At 38.5% G+C, this 22,599-nt stretch overlaps 8 protein-coding genes across 8 annotated transcripts; 5 read left to right on the plus strand and 3 right to left on the minus strand.

Moving 5' to 3' along the window:
• Positions 1 to 594: 594 nt before the first annotated feature.
• LOC6568618 (translation initiation factor IF-2) lies at positions 595 to 1,711 on the minus strand. The gene has a single exon (XM_001994387.2). The coding sequence runs from the start codon at positions 1,690 to 1,692 to the stop codon at positions 742 to 744; it is 951 nt and encodes a 316-aa protein (XP_001994423.1). The 5' UTR covers positions 1,693 to 1,711; the 3' UTR covers positions 595 to 741.
• Positions 1,712 to 2,597: 886 nt separating this feature from the next.
• Positions 2,598 to 3,041, plus strand: LOC6568617 (5'-3' exoribonuclease 2). Its single transcript, XM_001994386.1, has one exon. It carries the CDS (start codon positions 2,598 to 2,600, stop codon positions 3,039 to 3,041), a length of 444 nt encoding a protein of 147 aa, XP_001994422.1.
• A 2,281-nt stretch (positions 3,042 to 5,322) lies between these two features.
• Positions 5,323 to 6,394, minus strand: LOC6568615 (heterogeneous nuclear ribonucleoprotein 87F). The gene has a single exon (XM_001994384.3). The coding sequence runs from the start codon at positions 6,340 to 6,342 to the stop codon at positions 5,395 to 5,397; it is 948 nt and encodes a 315-aa protein (XP_001994420.1). The 5' UTR covers positions 6,343 to 6,394; the 3' UTR covers positions 5,323 to 5,394.
• A 2,218-nt stretch (positions 6,395 to 8,612) lies between these two features.
• On the plus strand, positions 8,613 to 9,221 carry LOC6568614 (prisilkin-39). Its single transcript, XM_043214778.1, has 2 exons — positions 8,613 to 8,640; positions 8,717 to 9,221. The coding sequence occupies exons 1-2, from the start codon at positions 8,613 to 8,615 to the stop codon at positions 9,166 to 9,168; spliced, it is 480 nt and encodes a 159-aa protein (XP_043070713.1). The 3' UTR covers positions 9,169 to 9,221.
• Positions 9,222 to 11,992: 2,771 nt separating this feature from the next.
• On the plus strand, positions 11,993 to 12,351 carry LOC6568613. Its single transcript, XM_001994382.2, has one exon. The coding sequence runs from the start codon at positions 11,995 to 11,997 to the stop codon at positions 12,202 to 12,204; it is 210 nt and encodes a 69-aa protein (XP_001994418.1). The 5' UTR covers positions 11,993 to 11,994; the 3' UTR covers positions 12,205 to 12,351.
• A 727-nt stretch (positions 12,352 to 13,078) lies between these two features.
• On the plus strand, positions 13,079 to 16,288 carry LOC6568612 (sodium channel protein Nach). Its single transcript, XM_001994381.1, has 8 exons — positions 13,079 to 13,305; positions 14,072 to 14,278; positions 14,350 to 14,539; positions 14,624 to 14,757; positions 14,826 to 15,093; positions 15,395 to 15,602; positions 15,659 to 15,940; positions 16,113 to 16,288. The coding sequence occupies exons 1-8, from the start codon at positions 13,079 to 13,081 to the stop codon at positions 16,286 to 16,288; spliced, it is 1,692 nt and encodes a 563-aa protein (XP_001994417.1).
• Positions 16,289 to 16,446: 158 nt separating this feature from the next.
• Positions 16,447 to 17,033, minus strand: LOC116805860 (NTF2-related export protein-like). The gene is made up of 3 exons (XM_032740716.1): positions 16,966 to 17,033; positions 16,830 to 16,901; positions 16,447 to 16,768 (listed from the first exon to the last, which is right to left on the minus strand). The coding sequence occupies exons 1-3, from the start codon at positions 16,972 to 16,974 to the stop codon at positions 16,451 to 16,453; spliced, it is 399 nt and encodes a 132-aa protein (XP_032596607.1). The 5' UTR covers positions 16,975 to 17,033; the 3' UTR covers positions 16,447 to 16,450.
• Positions 17,034 to 18,471: 1,438 nt separating this feature from the next.
• Positions 18,472 to 22,286, plus strand: LOC6568585 (sodium channel protein Nach). The gene is given in 10 exon segments (XM_032740663.1): positions 18,472 to 18,698; positions 18,790 to 18,993; positions 19,166 to 19,480; positions 19,540 to 19,660; positions 19,789 to 19,923; positions 19,996 to 20,200; positions 20,277 to 20,442; positions 20,963 to 21,054; positions 21,142 to 21,357; positions 22,180 to 22,286. Coding segments are annotated over 10 exon segments (1,788 nt in total).
• The last annotated feature ends 313 nt before the right edge of the window (positions 22,287 to 22,599 follow it).

Raw genomic sequence — 22,599 nt, forward strand, 5'->3', positions numbered from 1 at the left:
ACACACACACACACACGCACACACAAATCAATAATCTCATGTATTTATTTTTTTTTGGCGCGTCTGCAACATTTTTAGCGCCAAATTATATTTTTGGGCAGGCTGCGCGCATGTGCGCCGCAGGACATCAACAAGGACATCGACATCCTCGGGTGCCCGTTCACCGCACCTCGCTCCTCGTTCTTAGTTGCCGGTCTTCTAGAAATCACTGCATACATAACCGATTTCTACCGCTGCAATTTTGAGCCCGAAAATAAAAAGGTCGTGTCTGTCTCAATGCCTGTCTGTCAGTCTCTCAGTCTGTTTGTCTGTCTGTCTGCTTGACGTTTTCTACCACCTTTCTTAAGCATGGAGCACAATGCTTTTTTCGGCTGCTTGCAACCAGGTAGTTGTATTTCCTTTTGTGTTCTTCTTGCTCTACGCAAATGCAATGCCACTGATTATTTTTCCGGTTCGCAAGGTAGGGCGTCCAGGACAAAGGTAAAACAACAAAAATAAATAGTTGTCCTCGTGCTGTTGCTGCTCGTCGTTCTGCTTCTTTTTTTTTTTTTTTTGCTCAAGGTGCAACCCGGAATACATTGCTAATTACTTTGGTTTTTGGTTGTGTGCGAGTAAATCAAGTTTATTTATTTTTTCAAAGCAGCTGCCTCTCGTAGTGACACCTTCTGACACCGAAAAGCAGGCGAAGAAGGTAAGGAAGCTTACACCTAACTTATGACCATAACTTATACGTGTGCCTTTTCAGTAACCTGGCCGGCTGTAGGCACCATTATAGCCGCTGCTAAAGCCACTGCCGTAGCCCTGCGTTCCATGATTGTTCAGCACGCCAAAGGGTCCCTTGTGTACACCATCCTCGGTGTATTCGGTTTGCACCTTATATCTGTGATTCCAATGATCCCCTTGTCCTGGTCTTGGATGCGGTGCATAGTTATATTGATTCTGATAGCTGACGGGTGGTGGTGCTGATGGTGCTACTCCCGCGGGGTAGTTAACTATTGGCAGGTTGCCTGCCATACCAATTGCTGCTGGTCCCATGCCCGGATAATAACCTGGCATATAGACGGGATATTGTGGCAGATGTTGACCGGGATATGCATAACCGGGCTGTGGAGGCTGTGAAGACGGTGCGGGCTGATAGGCAGGTTGATGTGTACCATAGCTTGGTGCATTACCTCCAGAATGAGCCGCAGCCAGTGGATTTTGATTAGGTGGATATTGTTGAATTGGATAGCCAGCCTGTCCTCCGCTCGGCTGTTGACAACCAGTTGGAACTGAATTCGGATAAACACCCGTTGCAGGACGTCCGCATGCCGGTGGTGGTGGTGCTACGGGCAACTGTTGTGCTGGTTGTCCAGCATAATCGACGGACTGAGGAACAGGCACGGCGTATGCGCCAGAACGTAGATCGACGCCACTGCCCCCACTCTCATGACCGGAAGCTCCATCAATATCACCGTATGGATAACTTGCAGCTGGTTGCTGCCTCAAATCCGGATACAGCTGTGAGTTGAGACGAGCGCGTTCATGATGACGATTGCTGGTGATTCCCCCTTTGAATGTGGTGGCCAAATTGAATTCAGTATTAGTATCCTCGTTGCTCTCATCGCGCGCATAGTTCGAGGCCGACGATGCCTCGGCTATGCTAAAAGTCAGGGCCAATATCAGCACTAAATGCGTAATGCTCCAGCACATGTTGATGCCTAAAATGGTACTGGACAATAACAGCACACGCTTCGTATATATAAAGATAGCTTAGCTTAGATTGTTTCTGCTGGGGTTATCGCTAATGTCAATTGCTAGACTGAGATTCTGTCTCATTGAACTGTTAATAATAAAAACATCATTAGATGATGTTTGCAAAAAACCGAACACGAAACTCTCTTTACCAATTTAAGAGGCTAAATATTGCTAATGACAGATGAGCTTTTAAAAGGCGGGGATTTTGCTTTGCTCAAGTGGCGAATTATGCTTCGGGCTATGTATTAATTGTTCAAATAATAAAAATAAAGTGCGATGGTAATTCCTTGTGCCACACCTCAAATTTCAAATATTCTTTTGCGAAGTTATCATAAAATGTTCGTTAGAAAATTCGGCAGATGATTTTTACATATGTATGTTAGAGACATGTACAGAATGATGAAGAATTTCATTGCCACTTCATTTGTATTGAATTAAAAAAAAATTAAAATTGTAGATTTTAGTACGAGATATTTTTTATTCAAAAACTATTGATTTTAATATATTTACGATGAGAGTAAAATAACATAATATACATTTTCAATTATGATAATTTGTCGACAATTTCACATATCAGAATTTCTATATACACTATATTTATGCCGAGTGTTATTCCCACAATTCTCATACAGAAACCTTGACTTTCTTTCTAGGAACGTCAACATTTTGCGCGGATACTGTCAGTCGGTTCAATACCATCGGAGTGACCTGATTAGGAGCATCAACATTCTTGAACATTATATATTCTTATTATGGAATATATATTACATATATGTATTGATTATCAGCATGTTGTCCGTTTGCTATATAAGCAAGAGTCTAGTAAGCATTTGTCATATAAATATTAAACCGTAGCAAAGATGCAGCTCAAAATTGGATTCTCATATATTTTGCTGTCGCTCCTGCTGGGTGCACAGGCCAAGCCGACCTTCTATGTGATAAACAAGTTGCTGGACGCACTGGATGATAGACCCCATTACTCCAGGCCGCCATCGTATTATGAACCCGTACGACCTTCTGGACCACTTATACAGGAGGGCTACGATCATGGCTATGATTATTACTATGGAGGTGGTGGTGGACATAGCTATGGAAATGGTGGAGGGACTGTTGGACATCCCTATGGCCAGGCGCCTCCTGCCCGTGGCTACTATCCAAGACCGGTGCAGGGACCAGTGAAGGGTTACTATGGGGAGCCTCAATATGAATATCATCACTATGCACCCAGTGGACCAGCTTATGGACATGGTTATGGCAGATCAGATCCAGCTAGAGTTGGTGGCTACAAGCAGCATGGCTATTAAGATTAAAATGTTATCGACTCGATTATATGAATAGTAGAGAAGCTTTATTACTCTCTTTCCATAATTTATTAAAATCTTTGCCGTTTTTCATGTATTAATTTGTATTTATTTTCATATATTTATGAACTCGACGACCCTGTTCCCAGAAGAACAATGCGCGTTAAAAGAAAATATTTTTTTTTTTTTGAATAATTAAATCTTCATACAGATTGACGCTGCGAGTGATTGCAAATTAAATGGAAATACTTATACATATATGTTATGGTCAATGTTTGTCTAAGTAATTGCAGTAATTGTATTGATTTTAATATAAATATGAAAGTAAAATAATGTAATATACATTTTCAATTATGATCATTTGTCGACAATTTCACATATCAGAATTTCTATATACACTATATTTATGCAGAGGGTTATTCCCACAATTTTCATGCAGAAACTTTGACCTTCTTTCTAGGAACGTCATTATGTAGTTATGAATTGAATATATTGAATATATTATATATTATTATGGAATATATATTATATATATGTATTGATTATCAGCATGTTGTCCGTTTGCTATATAAGCGAGAGTCTAGTAAGAGTTTGTCATATAAATATTTAATCGTCACAAAGATGCAGCTCAACATTGGATTCTCATATATTTTGCTGTCGCTCCTGCTAGGTGTACAGACCAAGCCGACCTTCTATGTGATAAACAAGTTGCTGGACATATTTCGTGATTGCCTCAATGAGCATAGGCCGCCACCGTCGACAACGACTGTTGAACATCCCAATGGCCAGGCGCCTCCGTATTATGGACCACTTATACTGAAGGTCAACGGTCCTGTCTATGATTATGACAATGGAGGTGGTGGTGGACATATCCATGGAAATGGTGGAGGGACTGTTGGACATTCCAATGGCCAGGCGCCTCCGTATTATGGATCCGAACGACCTTCTGGAACCGAACGACCTTCTGGACCACTTATACAGGAGGGCTACGATCATGGCTATGATTATTACTATGGAGGTGGTGGTGGACATATCCATGGAAATGGTGGAGGGGCTGTTGGACATCCCTATGGCCAGGCGCCTCCTGCCCGTGGCTACTATCCAAGACCGGTGCAGGGACCAGTGAAGGGTTACTATGGGGAGCGTCAATATGAACATCAAAACTATGCACCCAGCGGACCAGCTTATGGAGATGGCAGATCAGATCCAGCTGGAGTTGGTGGCTACAAGCAGCATGGCTATTAAGATTAAAATGTTATCGACTCGATTATATGAATAGTAGATAAGCTTTATTACTCTCTTTTCATAATTTATTAAAATCTTTGCCGTTTTTCATGTATTAATTTGTATTTATTTTCATGTATTTATGAACTCGACGAACCTGTTCCCAGAAAAACAATGCGCATTAAATGAAAATATATTTTTTTTTGAATAAATAAATCTACTTCATACAGATTGACGTTGCGAGTGATTGCAAATTAAATGGAAATACTTATATATAATTATTTAATCAGCCATATTTTGTACTTGGATTGGATCCGCTTGGGTGTCCAGAGTAAAAACTTGTAAGTTCTCTTAAAAGTTGTACATGCTGTGCAATCGGTACAACGGATCTGGCCTATGGATTAACAGGGGTGAAAGTCAGGTGTCGGTGCTAGTGTTATCAGATAGATAGATAAATCTTTAGACTGACGTAATTTGTATTTCATTCAGATTTGAAAAATAATCGCAGATTGTTCATTTTAATAATATGGCAACGTAATTAGAGTCGTTTAATAAAATATTTATTACTTTTTGATTCACTTAAGATTAATAACTACACAAAGAAACGTGTTTTGGGCACAGTGAAAATTAAATACTCTTTCAGATTAATCATATATCACATATCACTATATATATCTTTGCACTTATACCGATTACCGAATATAAACCAAACGAATTATAAAATCAAAAATATGTATTTCTTTTGGGAACTTTGTAATATACGGCTAACTGAGGAATTTTTTAATCATCAGAAGAGCTGTTACTTATCTAAAAAATGTTGATTTTTTTCATTGCAGCAGTGCATAATGTCTTCACATATTTTCTTGTATCATCGCCCTTTCTTAGGGGATTTCTTTTTGAACTTGTCGAACCTGTTTGCAGTCCATAACTTCAAAGTGCTTAAACCTTTCACATTCGAGAAACAAACTTGAGTTCGAATCTCTGATAATGTGTTTTTTCTGAGTTTATTCAATTGAGCTTTGTGCTGTGTGTTTGTGTTTATTAAATTGCAAATGATATATAAATATTTATGTTATTTATTAAAGTTACCTATAGTATATACAACAGACATAATGTTTAGTTATCTAATCGATCAAAGTATGCGCACATCGATTTGTGGGGGATTGGGAGTCGTAGGTTCAACTAGTGGAAGGTTTGTATTGTCGGGCTTAGGCGGCGGAGTGGGTGAAATGATCAGAGGTGGTCGATTTTTACCAACAACCAGCGTATTTTCGGTGGGTTGTGTGGGTGGCGGTGGAGCAGTAGAATTAGAATTTCCATTGCCATTTCTGGGGGGTGGTTGGAAAGATCCATTGTTATTGTCCCCGCCGGGCTGAGGTTCAATACCCCATCCATCCGGTGGGCCTTGAAAGTTTACATTTCCCGGTTGTTGTCCGTTTCCATCAATCCATCTATTCGGTGGTTGTTGCCCGTTTCCATTTCCCCATCCATTTGGTGGTTGTTGTCCGTTCATATTTCCCCAGCCGGGTGGTGGTGATCCATTGTTATTGTTCCATCCTGGTGGATATGAGCTGCCTCCCCAGGGTCCTCCAGCACCCCAGCCAGGTGGCGGTTGTCTACCGCCTCCCCAACCACCCCGTCTGGGATGATTTCGTCTACCACCGCCCCAACCAGAAGTTCGGCGTCGACTACCTCCCCTGCCGCCGCCGCCTCCATTCCAACCACCGCCGCCTCCATTCCAACCACCGCCGCCACCTCCATTCCAACCACCGAATCCACCTCCACCTCCATTCCATCCACCGCCGCCACCTTCAGTCCAACCACCGTCGCCGCCACCATTCCAAGGCATTGGTTGCTGTGGTCTCATGCCAGGTCTAGCTCCGCTTATGCCGTTAGTTTGCCAGCCAACCCCGCCACCATTTTGCTGTTGCTGCCAGCCACCGAAGTCGTCGTAATCGCCCGAGGATGCCGATGAGGTTGCAGTTGCGAATTGTGCGTAAGACGTGCGGGAACAGAATAAAATTAAAAGCAATAGGCACTTTGTCAATGCCATTGGCACTTGTAGTTGTGTTCGCGTCATGATCGCTTTGATATTGACAAAACAGCGCCCATGCGCTAAGAACAACGAACACTGACTGAGGGGAAAATTTTATTTTTGTATATTTGTATTGTCGATAAGAGCCCGATGGCTAACGTTCAGATTATATATTCAAAACCTGTCCTCGGTTTTGTTTGTCTGTTTAACGCTTATGGATTGAGACTTGTGATTTGTGCTAATCATTGCTGAGAGCATTGATGAGCGATTGTGAGAGCAACAAACTAGATTTGCCCTCTCTCTTTCTCTCCCTCTCTCTCTCTCTCTCTCTCTCTCTCTCTCTCACACGTTCTCTCGCTTTCTCTCAATCCGCTTCTAACGGACCATCAAAGCATGTAAACAAAATTGAAATTGACAAAGAAGCAAAATAATAATAATAATAAAAATATAACCAGAAAGCACGGTTATCTTAGGCACACCGAAGATTACTTACCCTTGTATTTTGTTGAGCTACGATATTTTGGTTACGATACAATATTTTCGGGACAAATAATATGTGTTTCGCTGGGATATGGGACTTAGGGAAATTTTGAAAATTTCGATTTCGATTCTAAATTTCAATCGGTTAAAGTGATTCTGATTCCAGGTTTCGATTTGAATGAACATTCAAATTCAAATTTATTTATTCAATCGCTTGATTAACATAAAATGAGAAAATTCTCATTTTATACTTAATATTAAAATAGTGGGAGACATTAATGTGCTCGTAGCACGATTTGGAATTATCGAATTGATGAATTTCCTAGCCCATCTCCATCTCCATTTTAACACTGTGTCTGATCGCATACATCTTTTTGCAGAACCTCATTATAATTTTTCCTCACATTTTTAGAACATGAATTAATTTAAAATATGGGTTCAGAGTATCTTATAGTCAAACTGCCGCGAGTAGAGCATTCTTAATTGTTTTGTTCGCAAATTTAATTACAAAACACACAATAAGTGTTTCATTAAAAATTGGGGGTTTTTTTTTTCTAAATTTAAATCAAGTATATTCAAAATTAGAGTATAGAAAACCTTATTCTGAGTTTTAATAAAAAGTACTTGGAGTTCCCCATGCTAAGAACATCGTAGACAATACAGAAAACAAAAAAAAAAAAGAACAAACACAAAAAGGAAAAAAAATCTTGCTATTCTCATAATATATGTTATTGCGTTTGCTTATGCAATTAATTAAAACTTATGACATTAATTAAAATTGGCGCACCTACGTCATTAGTTAGTCACATATTACATATTAGCTACTTAGCTGCTGTTGTTTTTCAGTTTTAATTGCCACAGCTATGCTTGGGTTCCAGATCATTCATAATGCACAGTTGAGTATTGCAAGCTAAAACGTGATTGTTGTTTTTCTCATAGCATAACTTAAAATCTACGTCATAAGCTGTAAATGGAAAAGTTGGCTTTTGAATTTATCGCATATAGTTTCTACACGCATTTTCATAATATGCTCGTTGCTTATTGTTTTTACACTAAAACCTGATCGATAAGCAGGAAACTGCATTCTAAGATTCTTCTGGCCAATTACTTGGCTATAATCATATAAAAGGCTTATGTCTAGTTGCATTCAAGCACAGTTCCACTTCACAAACAACATAACAATGATGTCTCCGTTGCAAGGAAAAGTTTTTCTAATCACTTTATTGATCTGCCTTGTGCTGTTATCAATGGCTGATGGCTTTCCTCAAAAATCATACACGGATATTGCACGTGTCGTGAATCCCAATCCCTACTCTGCAGTTGGCTCTAGAAACTATCCAGGACAACCTTTTTGGCCAACGGGACGATAGAGAGGAATTGCATCTCAATTTTAGTCATTGATTAGTTTAATATTATGCTTTAAATAAATATTTATATGAGAAAACATTTTGAATATTTTGTAATTTTCAAGCGAGTATGTATAGATTTCGATTGCAGAGATCCTTCCCCCACTTTGACAATATCGGATTGATGTATTATTACGATACAAAATTCACCACAAAGTCAGAAGACTCGGCAAGATTATAAAAAAAAAATAGAAGAGAGGAGATCTGATTGTGGCTACTGCTGCCGTTGACCGTTGGCTATTGGATGACTGGCAACGGAGACGACAAAGACTCAAAGACGACTCATGGATCCGCTTAGATGGCGTTTTCTTCCCAATCGGACGTGCTCGGCATGCTGATTATGTTGATGTTGTGTCTCCGCCTGTTAAACTTTAGGTTATTCGCAGTAATGTATTTAATGGTTTTGGGATGTATTCAGGCATTAGCATTATGGTAGCAGATCTCAAGCGATTCAGGTGTTTAAATAAAACTATTAAGAGCATAAAATTTGTCATCCTTAGCTCGGAGGGTATAAATAGAGGAGAACTTCGTAGATGTGTGGCCAGAACGCAATACGATCCGAATCAGAGACATGAGAGTTCCTATTTTGATGTTGCTCACCTTGCTGCTGGGCAGCTGCCTTGACTTGAGTCAAGCATTGTTCTTCAAGGCACTTAAGGCACTAAAAGGAGGAGGTCGTAGCTATGGCGGTTTCAGCTCTGGATATGGAGGTGGCTACGGAGGTTACAGCTCTGGCTATGGAGGCGGCTATGCGTCCAACTATGGCTACAATGGTGGTTATGGAGGTTATGGAGGTTATGGAGGCTATGGCGGTTATGGTGGCTATGGCTATGCACAACAGTCCTACAGACCCCGTTATCATCGGCCCGCGCGCAAAGGACGCACTTACTCCGAAATAGCTAGAGTCGGGCGCGCAGATCCCTATCTAGGTCTGGGTGCAGGTCGTTATCTACCCCGTGCTCCCTACTCACATCTGTGGGGCTAAAATTATATTAATGTAAATATTAAACTGTAAGTTACATCAGGTATTTACCAAAAATAAAAACAGTGAAAGTTAAGTTAAAAATAATTCAAGTTTAATTTTTCTGCTATTTTTAATTGTGGCTAAATTTAAAATTTACAATCAGATTAACGTGGCTTGTCTGAACAATTATATTTAAATAAATTTTAGACGCGTGTAGTTGAAAATGCTACGTGACTGAACTGTGACTAGATCGTCTATATATGTATATAGAGTTGGGAGTGTCACGTAACTGTCACGCGAATCACGCTTCAAAGAGCAGAAGTGAAAGAAATTTTAATGCCAAAAGTTGTATTTTATTATACGCTTTGGAATATGCGTACTTAGACAGAAAAGTGTTATTTAATTTTGACTGCTATAAAAAGATCCTTTTTTGTTGAAAGTGCAATTTTACAAGTTTATTTATGATAAAACTCATTTCGAAAAAATGTGTAATTTAATATGTATATCTACCTAATTATAAGTAACTATGATTGCAATGATCACAGGAAAAAATAAACTGTTTCAGCTAATTGAAAATCTACTGAGTTTAAGTTAAATTGTCTATGATCATTCCTCAGATGGAGTTAATTATCTATGATTATCTATGAACAATTCAACGCTTGAAATAAGAAAATTGTACCACAGAGATAACCTATTTCGATGAGACTCATAATAAGGTAAACACATATAATATGAGTCTTTAGTCTTAGACATTACGAACACCCGGGCAAAATGAAGGCTTTTAGTAAGAAAAGCACGATCTGAAATTATTACTCTTTTGAATAAACAACTTCTGGCCAAGCTAAGACGCATATCGGATTGATTCATTATGCAGCAATAACACGCCGTAAAATCCACAACATATTTTCTAGTGTTAATCACGCATCACATTGTTGGTCGTAAGTTTAAAAAAGAGAGTTGATTTAGATTGATTTAGTCTGACTTTGAGCAAAATAAATCAAGTTCAAATGAGTCAATTAGCAGTAATTATTCTATTTCCCAAAATATGCAACTTAGGCGCACACTCAACTAGGAGTTTCCCAAGCTATCAAAAAACTTGACATTACGGAAAACAAAAACAATAAAGAACATACAAAAATATATAAAAAAAAAATAAAAATAAATAAATAAATAACATCTAGCTATTCCCATAATATATGTATATTCGTTTGTCTAGGCAATCTGCGGCATTAATTTAAACTGGCGCACCTACGTCATTAGTTAGTCACATATTGTAGTTATTTTGCTGCTGTTGTTTTGCTGTGTAATTGCCAGAGCTATGCTTGGGTTCCAGATCATTCACAATGCTCAAGCTAAAACGTGTTTGTTGTTGTTTTCATAGCTGAGCTTAAGATCTACGTCGGAAGCTGTAAATGGAGAAGCTGACACTTTCTACAACCATTTCCACAATATGCTTATTTCTTATTTGTTTATATTATATTATTGAATTATAAACCTGATCGATAAGCAGGAAACTGCATTCTACGATTCTTCTGGCCAATTACTTGGCCATAATCATATAAAAGGCTTAAGTCTAGTTGCATTCAAGCACAGTTCCACTTCACAAACAACATAACAATGATGTCTCCGTTGCAAGGAAAAGTTTTTCTAATCACTTTATTGATCTGCCTTGTGCTGTTTTCAATGGCTGATGGGTTTCCTCAAAAATCATACACGGATATTGCACGTGTCGTGAATCCCAATCCCTACTCTGCAGTTGGCTCTAGAAACTATCCAGGACAACCTTTTTGGCCAACGGGACGATAGAGAGGAATTTCATATCAATTTTAATCCTTGATTAGTTTAATATTGTGCCTTAAATAAATATTAAGTTAAAAACAAATTTTAAATTTTATACAACTTATGGTAATATAAAGAAAATTGTGCAGTAAACAGATTTTTGGAAGTTCAATAAGTTTTACTGCATGTGCTTCTTGATATTATGAAATATTTTTTCTTAATTCAATTGTTTTTTTTTAAGACTGACATGACTATAGGGCATCTTTTAGTTATGAACTCACATGTAAATAATTTTTACTGGCTTGATGTGAATTTCAACTTTTTTTTAAAACATTGACGAAATTGCCTTTTAAATGGTGCAAATCGATGATATTTACAGGTTTTTGCGAACATGAAAATATATAAGTATGATTAGTATGAGTACCCATGACTCATGAATTTTTCAATGTTGTATGCAGCTTTAGTACACTCACTTAGGGGAATACCTTTGGTTCACAATTAAATTGTTATTATAGAACATTAAACAAATTCACTATTCTCATAATATACATACACACATATGTATGTACGTATGAAATCTCATGATGAATAGCTTATGCAATTTGACAAACACATATTTCTGCCAATTTGACAGCCACATAAACCTCAAATAGACACACCCTTCCTTTATTTAAGTATTAACTGCTAATTAGTTTTTAAATAGTCAGACTTATTTTGGACAAATCACTCACATTGCTATTAATGGTGAGTGTTGAAAGCCGAGATCGCTTCGCGGAAAAATACATATTGAAGTAATGGGCAGTGAGTCAAACGTGATCAACAGATATTCAGTGTGAATGACATTTTCAGATGAAACAGCTGAAGATTCGCAGAGAGTAAAAGAACTTGACAAGCGGGCTACGTGCAAAGCATGCAATGTGTGGCTCTAAAACTGTACTCATTGTTGTTGCTGTCAGACGAAAACCTGACTGAACTGAATGTCAATAATCTTCTGGACAAGAACATATAAAAGGCTTCTACTCATCGGCACTGAGGCGCAGTTCTCAGCCAAGAATCTCTAGAAGCAGAATGCAAGGGAAACCCCTCCTACTAATCGCTCTACTCGCCTGCCTTTGCCTGTTTGCGGTGGACTCCCGGGCCTCGCCTGCATATGGATATCGGCCAGAGCGTAATGGTCGCAGCTATACGGATATAGCTCGTGTTGTGAATCCCAATCAATATGCCTTTGTGGGCAGTCGCAACTATCCGGGACAACCGTTTTGGCCAGCAGGCCGATAGAGATACAATCTTAATTTATATCTGCATTTTTACTTTTAAGGAAATCAATTCACTCATCTATAATTCATTTAATTTATGCAATCGAATATATAAAGTGTGCTAAACTTAACGTGCGTAGCTTTAAGGAAAACCAAATGAATTGAAAAAACTGGCTGCTTTTATTCATATAATTTATGTAATAAATAACTTGATATATATGAAAATGTTTGTGTTAATTTAATTTAAGTAAAAGAAAAGGTTTGGAACTTAGTTCTATTTGAGATACTCAATTGCATTGATTTAGTTATTATATTTGATATACACAATTGAAATATTGAAAAATATTATATATTTGAAATGAGCGGCCAATTAATTAATTTATTTAATTCACACAAAAGTATGCAACACTTTTCAGATATACACGAAACACATTTTCGATTCATTGTTAGATATAGTTTCAATGTACGAATGGTAGCAAGCTCGTTGTTTCATATGTATTTAATTTTATATTTAGTGATTTAATATTTAATATTACAAAGTACATGTTTATTTGATACTCTCTCTGTCTCTACTCTTAATAGATACCATTAGAGTGCCGAGTTCTTGCGTTGTTTCACTAAACTTGGCACAAGTAGTTGGCAACGCGAGCACCTAATTTGCAGCATAAGAGTATGCTGCATTTTTTGTCTATAATTATAACAAAAGTTTCTTGGTTGCCAGCAGCAATTAAAACAAACCTTAATGACAAACATGCATTAAGGCGTCTGGCCACACCCATTCGACTTGCAGTTAAGATTATCAATTGCTTGACAAAGACGCTCAGTTGACAGACAACAAGGACAAGGACAGGTCGTGACTATTACGTGGGCCATCATCGTTAAAATTGTGCGCTTCAATGGTTAATATTGAAACAACTTCCAATGCCATCTGGTGGATTAAAAATCCCAACGCACCAAAAGTGGGCGACGCCAGTCATGGGGGTGTGCGCGGAGCAGGCAGGGGCGATGGTCGCAAGTCATCGATTGGGTCGATCTTTTGTCTGGATATGGCTGCATTACTGCGCAATATATCCTTGCAGGGCTACAACAAACTATTGGCACCGGAATTGACATTTGTGGAGAGGTAAGCAGAGCTAGATGACAGAAGAAGATAGCTGGCATACCCTCGCTGAACATAATCTATCCAAAGAGACGAACAGAAAGAACAAATTTCCATTTTTATGCTGATCAAGAACATATATGCTATAAAGACAGATATATATATAAATATAAATAAATTCCAAGGGAATAACAAGGCTGGTTTTGTCGCACTGATGTTACTTTACCTTGCCTTACGTTACGTTACGTTACTCATACGCATCGAGGGGGAACCCTATAGAAAATTTACAGTTGCAGCTTTTGTCTTTGCTTGCCGTTTGTCATCGTCGTCGTCGTCATCCTTGTCTCAACTCATCTCATTGCATTTTTCCACAATTTTTCATTTCCTGTTTCCGCTTTTACCTCAAAGCGCATACATATGCTTAAGCACTGAGAGAAAATCGCTCTCGAGTACAAGCTGCATACAATTTCCATGGTTCTGTTGTTCAAATTTAAGTTAATATTCGTAAATAATAATAAGTCATTAACATTTCATAGTTAGTTAGTTTTTGACCTAAACAATACCTGCACAGATTTTAAGCACGCCAAAATTAAGCAACCCAACCGTTTGCAAAAGAGTCGTAAGTTTAGGTATTTCTGGATTACAGAAAAAAACTTTCTAATCGAGAATTATTTGAGTGCACTTGAATTGAGTACAAATATCTCAAAATTTGTTGGTTTTATTTTTTTGAGTGTTGTCGCGCGTTCTCAATGCATCTCTTATTCGTTGAGGGCTCTTCGTTTATTTGCAGATTAATTTGGCTGCTGGTGCACGCGACCACGTTCGTGGCAATGCTGTCGGTGCTTTTGCTCACCTGGGAGCAATTTATCGCACAATACTTTGTCATCAATCTGAAGGATTCGCTTTATCCTGTTGAAAAAGTGCCATTTCCTGCTGTGTCAATATGCTCCAACAATCGCATCTCCCTGCAGGCAGTCACCAAATATGCCCTCGAGCTGTGAGTAGCCTTATATCCTTATATCCCGCTATCCTTTTAAGATATTAACAGGCAATCTTATCCTCGAGCAGCCAGCATAGTGATCCTGTACCACATAGTTTAAAGTACTACTTGGACAAACTGAGGTATCTACGCAAATTGTACGTGTCTAATGAAATGGACGTCGATGCCGAGGATTTGGTTAACTTTCAAGCATTTCTGGACATATTCGGCACCTGGGACAACGAAACTTTCTTCAGCACACGACGTATTATGAATATGGTGAGTTATAGATTTCATCGAATTCTAGAATTCTAATACTCCACTGAGTAACTCTTTAACCAGTATATTAAATATTCTTTGCAGCTGGCGCCTAAGTGCGATGAATTTATATTGAAATGTAGTTTGTCTAACGTGGATATACCTTGTTTTAGCGATATAGGTTTTCAGAGTAGACTGACTGACTATGGACCCTGTTGCACTTTTAATACAAAGAACAGGTAATATTGAAATTTATATTGTATTTATATAGATTTAATTACATTAGATTTGACAATTTGTTTTATAGACTTAAGAGCCGCGATTATAAGAATCGGTTTGCCAACCCAGAACTGGGCCTTACAGTGTTCCTCAACGCGAGTCATGCCGATTATTTTACGCCAGTTTTGAGAACAGAAGGTTATATTGTCATTATACATAATGCCGATAATTTTGCAGCGATATCTTCGTCGAATGCCTTGGAATTGTTTCCAGGAGAAATGGATGAGAGTTATGTGAGGATCTTTGCACGTGTCATCGATACCGATCCTAGTTTGAGCTCCTTTTCACCAGAAGGTGTAAGTAATAATAATATTATTATTATGATTTATTTTTTAATTCTTTTGTGAACCCTATGCACCATCGCTATTTGACGGTTATTTTTAATGGGGAGGGTTATGCAACCAAATACTGAATGAATACATCCACACATCATATCAAGTTTTTCTTTTCTTAAATAGAACGATAACAAGTTACAAAACCTTGGACGAGTTTTTAAAATAATATATGTAAAGTATCATAATTAGATTGTACATAAAATTATTCGTTATTATATAACATTATATTAAAATAAGTTTTGTTTTGTACTTTTTTTGCCAGCGCCGATGCTATTTCCCGGATGAGGCAAATTTGCCGAATGTGGGAACGGTTTATTCATTTCCCAATTGTATTACCAGATGTCGCATACGCAGTATTATTGCCTTGTGTAATTGTCTGCCCTTTCAACTGCCTTTGGATTTAGTTGAGAGTTTGGAAGGCGTCGTTTATTGCACTCTCATCCATGCCACGTGTATCGCTCAGTACGCATGTGAGTCATCAGATCCGCTTTCCAAGCATATCTTTGTTGCCAACCTTTGGTTTTAGTCAAGTGGAATAATGTGCTAACTGAGCGGGTTCGGATGACGGGTCTGGAGCGTGAAATCGAGGAGGCACTGTATTGCCCACAGTGTCTACCCTCATGCTATGATGTGCAGTACCGTGTGTCCTTATCCGCTTTACCCCTGGACAACTTTCTGGCATCACTAAAGCCTGAGGATAATTCAACCCAATTGAGCTCTAAAATATCCATATTAAGAGTTTTCTTTGGCAAGCCAAATGCCGATTTTTATATTCGATTGATGAACAATGAGTGGTTTGAGATATTCAGTAAGTGAACTGATATTTGATGAAAACATCTTACTTTTTATAACTAAGTTTCGGTTGAGTTCGGTTTGCTGACTGGCTCATTGAAGCTATGATTTTAACATTACCAAATTTAAATTTTGTCTTGGAGCTCTTTGAACTCATTTAATTGTTATGAATTTATTGTGTTTTTCAGGCACGATCGGAAATATTTTATCAGTCTTTATGGGATTTTCATTGGTGGCCATTTTCGAGACACTCTTCTTTTTCTGCAAGTACATCTATATGAGTTTCTATCGAATCATGCATATCAGCAAAGCTAATCAGAAAGCTAAAAAGTTGGATGCACGTAAGTTACATATATGTCCATAAAATCAAAAAAAAAAAAAAGAAAACGATGGAATTCGAATATTGGATGGAATATCAAATGTTGTAATTGTAACTATTTGTAGAAGTATGTCACAAAATATATATTATATAAATGCCTGTTCGTTACTCACATTTTTTTATTTGCATACATTTTTTATAAATACTTTATTCCGATTGTTTGTACACCTGCTCGAGGCTATAAGAATCTAATATTATTTTCCATTTATCATTGCCAATTAAGATTACGAAATTCTGCTTAAAGTTCCGCTCCTCATTATAAAATAATACTCTACCGGATATCTTGCAATGATATAGCTTCTTGTGCGTATATTCCTGTAAGGATATAGACTCACAGATGACTGCTGTTAAGCGATGAAGCGTCCGTGGCATCTGCATAATCTGGTGTTGAATTTCGTCAGATCCATGTATCGGTTCACTGCCAAAGTTAAGGGTCGCCATCTTATGATACAGATTAGCGAAACACTGCAAAAACAATTTGGTTTAGTCTCATTGTTTACAAAATTTGCACGTTGTGGCTACTAACAAAACGCTGAAAGTCAAAGTGCTCGTAGTAAATACGTATGAAAGCCTCGAACGCCAATTCGCTTGGGTGATCCTACAAAACAATGTTATTGCATTTAATAAAATGTTATTTTCAATTTACTATAAAAAATACTCACGTCGCTCATTTTTTCAAATTACTCGATATTTGCAATTGGGTTTTCAGCGCAGTTGAATTACATGAAGTTGGCTGCGCCGAAGCCAATAGTTAGTTAAGAGCTTGAGCGATTTTTCGATTGTTTGAATTATCGATATGTGGGACGCAGACGTTGTGTGTATTGAAGTTGGATGCGCCTTTAATTTTAAATTGAGCTTATTTTGTCTGTAACGTCTCATTTCTTATCGTACACCCAACCAAAATTAGTATCAATATTTTTAATGAGCATCAATTAGTCGAGTCGAGTCAATCAATCAATTTCAGAAGCCACAAACATATAATTTCGACTTAGCATCAGCATTTTATTGATTCATTTACAAATGTATGTCGATTTTGATCAAAATAAAGACGAGTGCGTCTCACAATTTAAGAAATATTATGAAACTTAAAATGATTAAGATTATTTGATTAAGAAATTGTCATGTAAAGAAATTCAGAAAATAAAAAATACTTATATCTTTATTCACAATCAACAGTTGCTAAATATTGCCTCCCCCGTATTAATTCACCCAGGGCGCTTTTCTTTTTTGTTGTTGTGTATTTTGATTGGGAGAGCACAGCTTAAGCTGCCGTACAAAAATGACATGACCCACTGCTCCTGTTGTCGCTGCTAATGCTGATTATGATGTCGCTGATGATGATGATGTTGCTGCTGTTCCCGTTGGCTGACATTTAATGCGCGCTTAACTAATTTCATTTTAAATTGTTGACAATTAAGGGAAATTGCCAAGACGAATCGAGAGCCAGGCTAAATAAGCAGCGACAGAAGAGGAGTAGCACGAGGACGATTGCTGCAAACACCACGTGCCATGTCGCAGTTAATTTGTTGGCAATAAGTTGGAACACGAGGCCTAATTACAACAACACGCACGACATGACTGCAAAATTTTCATTAAAATGAGCAACCAGCGACTCCAACTCTCCCAAATCATTAACAATGTTACACGTAAAAAAATGGGATGCCCTTGGGGCGCGCAATATTTATACGCAAAACACGCGTAAATCGGAAAAAATGTAAAATAAATTCAAATAATTTGTAAAGCATGACATATATCAAATTACAAATGTGTTGGCATCTAGATCAAGTTTTTTAAGCTGCAAGGCATAATAATTGTTTTTAGGAAATAAATACGAAACACTTAAAAAAGACTAAAAAGACTAAATTGTATACAAATATTCACATTTAGAAAAAATGTGACTGGCATTGGTAATAGATAAAATAAGAACAATTAATCAGATATACCAGATAGAATATTCAATACAATCAATTATAAATACAATTATTATGACAAAGCAACGATCGCAGATTGGTTCACAACCTATGACTATGATGTTTGGATTTGCAGCTCATATTTTTTCGAGTGCAGGACACGGAGAATTGTTTGGCGGCCGGCTGAATAAAAAGTCGCGTAGTGCGCAGACAGCCGCAACAGTTGCAATCCACAAACGGCTGAGTGAGTTCCAAACCATGGCATCAATTGCAGAACGGGTAGGACGACAGCGGCTCCAACGTTTGGTGGTTGGACACGCCGCTTGGTGGATACCCACACCAAACGGTAATCCAAATGCCATTCGCGATGAGGAAGTGGCTGAGCAAAAATTGTCATTTGCCGCTGCGCTTAAGGATTTGCTGGAGAACCTGTCATTCCATTGTTATGGCAAATTAGTCGAGCACGGTCGTCGCATGCAAGAGCGGTAAGCTGAGGCCTATAACCGCAATCCCAATCCCGGGACTTCCGCACAATCGCGAGCTGGAGTCCTTTCAATTAGCTGTCTCTGTCCATAGATTCGTTTGGCTGATTTGCCACATAACTGCGCTGGGCTTTCTAATTGCATTCGTGTGGGGCACGTACAAGCATGCCGCGGAGGAGCTGGTGACCACCATATACAATCCATCGTATCCCGTTTGCCATGTCGCCCTGCCAGCCATCTCCGTCTGCAGCAACAATCGAATATCCAAGCGGGCTGTCTGGCGATACGCACATGAACTGTAAGTACACTTACAAAAATATGTATCCAACTACAAAAGCTTGATTGAAAACCAAAAAGATAAAATAAAAAGATAAAAGCATATAATTATAAGTTAGAAATAATATTTCTGCATACTTTTGCATGCCATTATATGCCATAATTCCCTTACCAGTTTAGCCTCTTCCTTGCAGCAGCCTAAAGGATCCCAGGTTGCGTAATGCTACTTATTTTTACGATGAGCTTCAGGCCTTTGGCATGTTTTATACCCTCTGGGATTTTGGCGATTATGAGCGGTTTCTGCGCTTGCAGGGCTTCTTGGATGTGTTGGATACCAAGTCCGATGAGCTATTCTACAATACCAGGGAACGCTTACGTGACCTGACTCCAAAATGTAGCGATATCCTTCTATCCTGCCGGTTTGCAGCACATTATTTCAATTGCGAAAAAGTGTTTGTGAAAATGCTGACCAGTTATGGCTATTGTTGCACCCTCAATCCCAAAGGAGAGTAAGACAATCAGAAGAGCTGTTATTGACTTGTGATATATGAGATCTTCCATTTTTAAGCTTCCTCAAAGACTACACATATTATAAGCGTTTTTTTGGTGCCGATATGGGTCTGGTGCTAACACTGAACGCCACAACTAGCGATAACTTTTATAAAATGCATGAACAAGATGGATTTTCGGTATATAAACATTTTTAATTTTCCATGACTTAATACCGAATCACATTTCCACCTGTTATTAACATCTGTAGTTGGATATTTGTACATCTGAACTGTCACGATTTTTATCGTAGATTTTCATCTATGAGCCAACCAACTATCCGGACCCGCAATCAGGTAGCGTAACTATACGCTTCGCGCTGGCTGGCCAAAATACACTTCTCCCAATATGACCCAAAATATTGGAGACGGTGCACGAAGCTCGTCACATGAGTCCCACTGTGGTGCGTGTCAGCATCAATCATGCCCTCCTGTCAATCATTGACTAATCAGTAAATCAATTAATGTTTCCATAGCGCAAATGTCGCTTCTGGGATGAGATGCCGTACAACTTCACCAATCACTATACCCACAGCAAATGCATCTCCGCCTGCCGTGCCCGTAGCATCTACAACCTATGCGGATGCCTTCCCTTTCAAATGCCCCATCGTTTTATTACACAACGTGAGAGATCTGTCTACTGCACGCTCCAGCACATGGAGTGCATCAGGCGCTATAAATGTGAGTAGACTGTAGTAACTCGGGGGGACACCTTAATCTCTCTGTCTGTGTGACGACCTCTTTGAAATTATTTCAGTTAAATGGCTGAATGTCATCACCAGTCGCGAATATGTGCCCGGTCTGGAGCATGAGCTGCAGGATGCTCTCTACTGTCCCAACTGTCTGCCCTCCTGTACGGAGATACGGTATCAGGTCCGTGGCGCAATGACACTCCCCATCAATGGCTTATACAAACCAATGACGTAAGCAGAATTTATTTTTGGTCTTGCGGAAAATAACAGTTAAGATGTTCAATCATAATAAAATATCGCTTTTCTATGAAATTTGAATACGGAACAACTTTAGATAACAGATCGAAGGCGATGTGTTAAGTTTTGATTAGAGATTGAAGTCGAGAAAACTTATTGTCAACTTTTACATATTGCACAAAATCATTGCCAAAAATCCACATAGATCTTAAAGTTAAAGACCAATTAAAGCGTACACATTACGCAAAATGATTCAACATAAAGTTGAAGCTCCATTAAAACATTTACATATTAAATTTTATAGATGCCGAATTGCTAACTTTCTTTAGTTTTTATTGCACAAGTTCTCTCATTGGAAGTCACTATTTTTGTTTGGCTCTTTCCACCCATCTGAGGGATAAGTTACGTTTGCTATACATAAATGAGTTTAATTTTGCAGGAACAGCAACAGCAACGGCAACAGCAGCAGTGGCGTTGGCGTTGGCGTTGGCCATAACAGTTATGGCCATGACAGTTCCGAGTTGGCAGTTGTGCGTATTTACTTTGCCGAAACGCATATTCAATACTTTCGCCAGATTATTAAAAACGCCTGGTATGAGATCTTCAGTGAGTCCTACTGCATATTACACTCCTCTTTTTGCACATACATATACAAATGACTGTATTTGAATGCGACTGCTACTTCATTTCCAGGTACAATTGGCAACATCTGCAGCATCATAGCTGGCTTCTCATTGATTGGCATCTGCGAGCTGCTATTTTTCCTAGCCAAACAATTATGGCATGCATACAAAGCAGAACAGAAGTCGGAACTCAGCCATACCCATACCCATACCCAATCCCACTCGCAATCCAGCACCCGGACTCACACTCAGACCCAGACCCAGACCCAGACCCGGGCTAATGGCCGTGCAAAGGCAACTCAGCAACGGCAGCATCAGCATCAGGAGCAGGAGCAGCAGCAGCAACATCAGCATCAGCCCATGGAGCTCCTCATACTGCCGTAATTGAGCGAAAGGCCGTGCCAATTTTAAAGCTCACTGATTTTTATACAGTTCTCTATTTGCACACGCATTTATGTTGTATAGATTGTGTGAGTGGTGTGGTATAATTGTAGTGTTCTTGTCATGGGCGCAGCCAGGATCTCAGCTGGCGAAATTTCTCTGAGATAAATACTTATTACACATCCTATATGTCTGCAAAATAATCAAGTAAAAGTTGAAGCTCAACAAATTATTTGTTATATAAATGTTTTTATATACAGAGTGGAAAATAACCAACTCAAGAAAATTATATTCTTGTCAACAGATCAGCAGAAATTTTACTTAAAAAGTATATTCAAGAAAAACTCGAGCCTTAAATAAAGTTTTTGGTCATCTTGAATATCATTTTCATTTTTATTCATAAACTATGTATACTCGTATATTAATGAAATGGATTTAAATGTACAAGTTAAGCATAATGTCAAATTAATTAGGATGCCTTCAAATTTTCATTGCCAGCCAAGTTCCCTGCTGACTACGCCCATGTGTGTAGTGCCTCTGTGTGTGTGTGTGTGTTTAGTTGTTGACCTGCGTAACAAATGTTAATTATCGCGCACTGAGCAGCTGCCAGCTGATTGTAGGCCCGGGAGTACAGCTCAAGTGCACTTACTTTGCATTGTCACATAAAAATAAACAGCAGCAAGAGGCACAAATTGAGGGGGCTGGCACATTTGCTAAACACGAAAAGGTCCGGACGGGAACATTAGCGTCGAGAATCTTGGACACTTGCCCACTTGTAACCAGCAGTTGGCAACACTCAAAGCGGCCAACAGTTATGGACCACAAAATCCATGAGATGCCCAAACCAATCAGAGAAGGAGAGGGAGAGCGGGATTATTCTTGGCCCTGCGCCCGACTGCTACTTACAATCAAAATAAAATTTTATTTGATATAGCAGAGATTGACAATATTGGTAAACAAATGAAATACCAAAACATGCATATGTGGAATATCACAAAGCAAATATACACGTGGGGGAACAGTTAACTATATAATTTAATGGCATTTCAATCTGTACACTCTAAGAAATACTTTGCCCAAAAAATACAAGCGGAATTGAGCCTTTTTTTAAATTAAAATTCAACGTTCCCTTCATTATTTCAAAAGT

The sequence above is a fragment of the Drosophila grimshawi genome, unplaced genomic scaffold (genome assembly GCF_018153295.1).
Source record: "Drosophila grimshawi isolate 15287-2541.00 unplaced genomic scaffold, ASM1815329v1 contig_311, whole genome shotgun sequence".
Classification (NCBI taxonomy): domain Eukaryota; kingdom Metazoa; phylum Arthropoda; class Insecta; order Diptera; family Drosophilidae; genus Drosophila; species Drosophila grimshawi.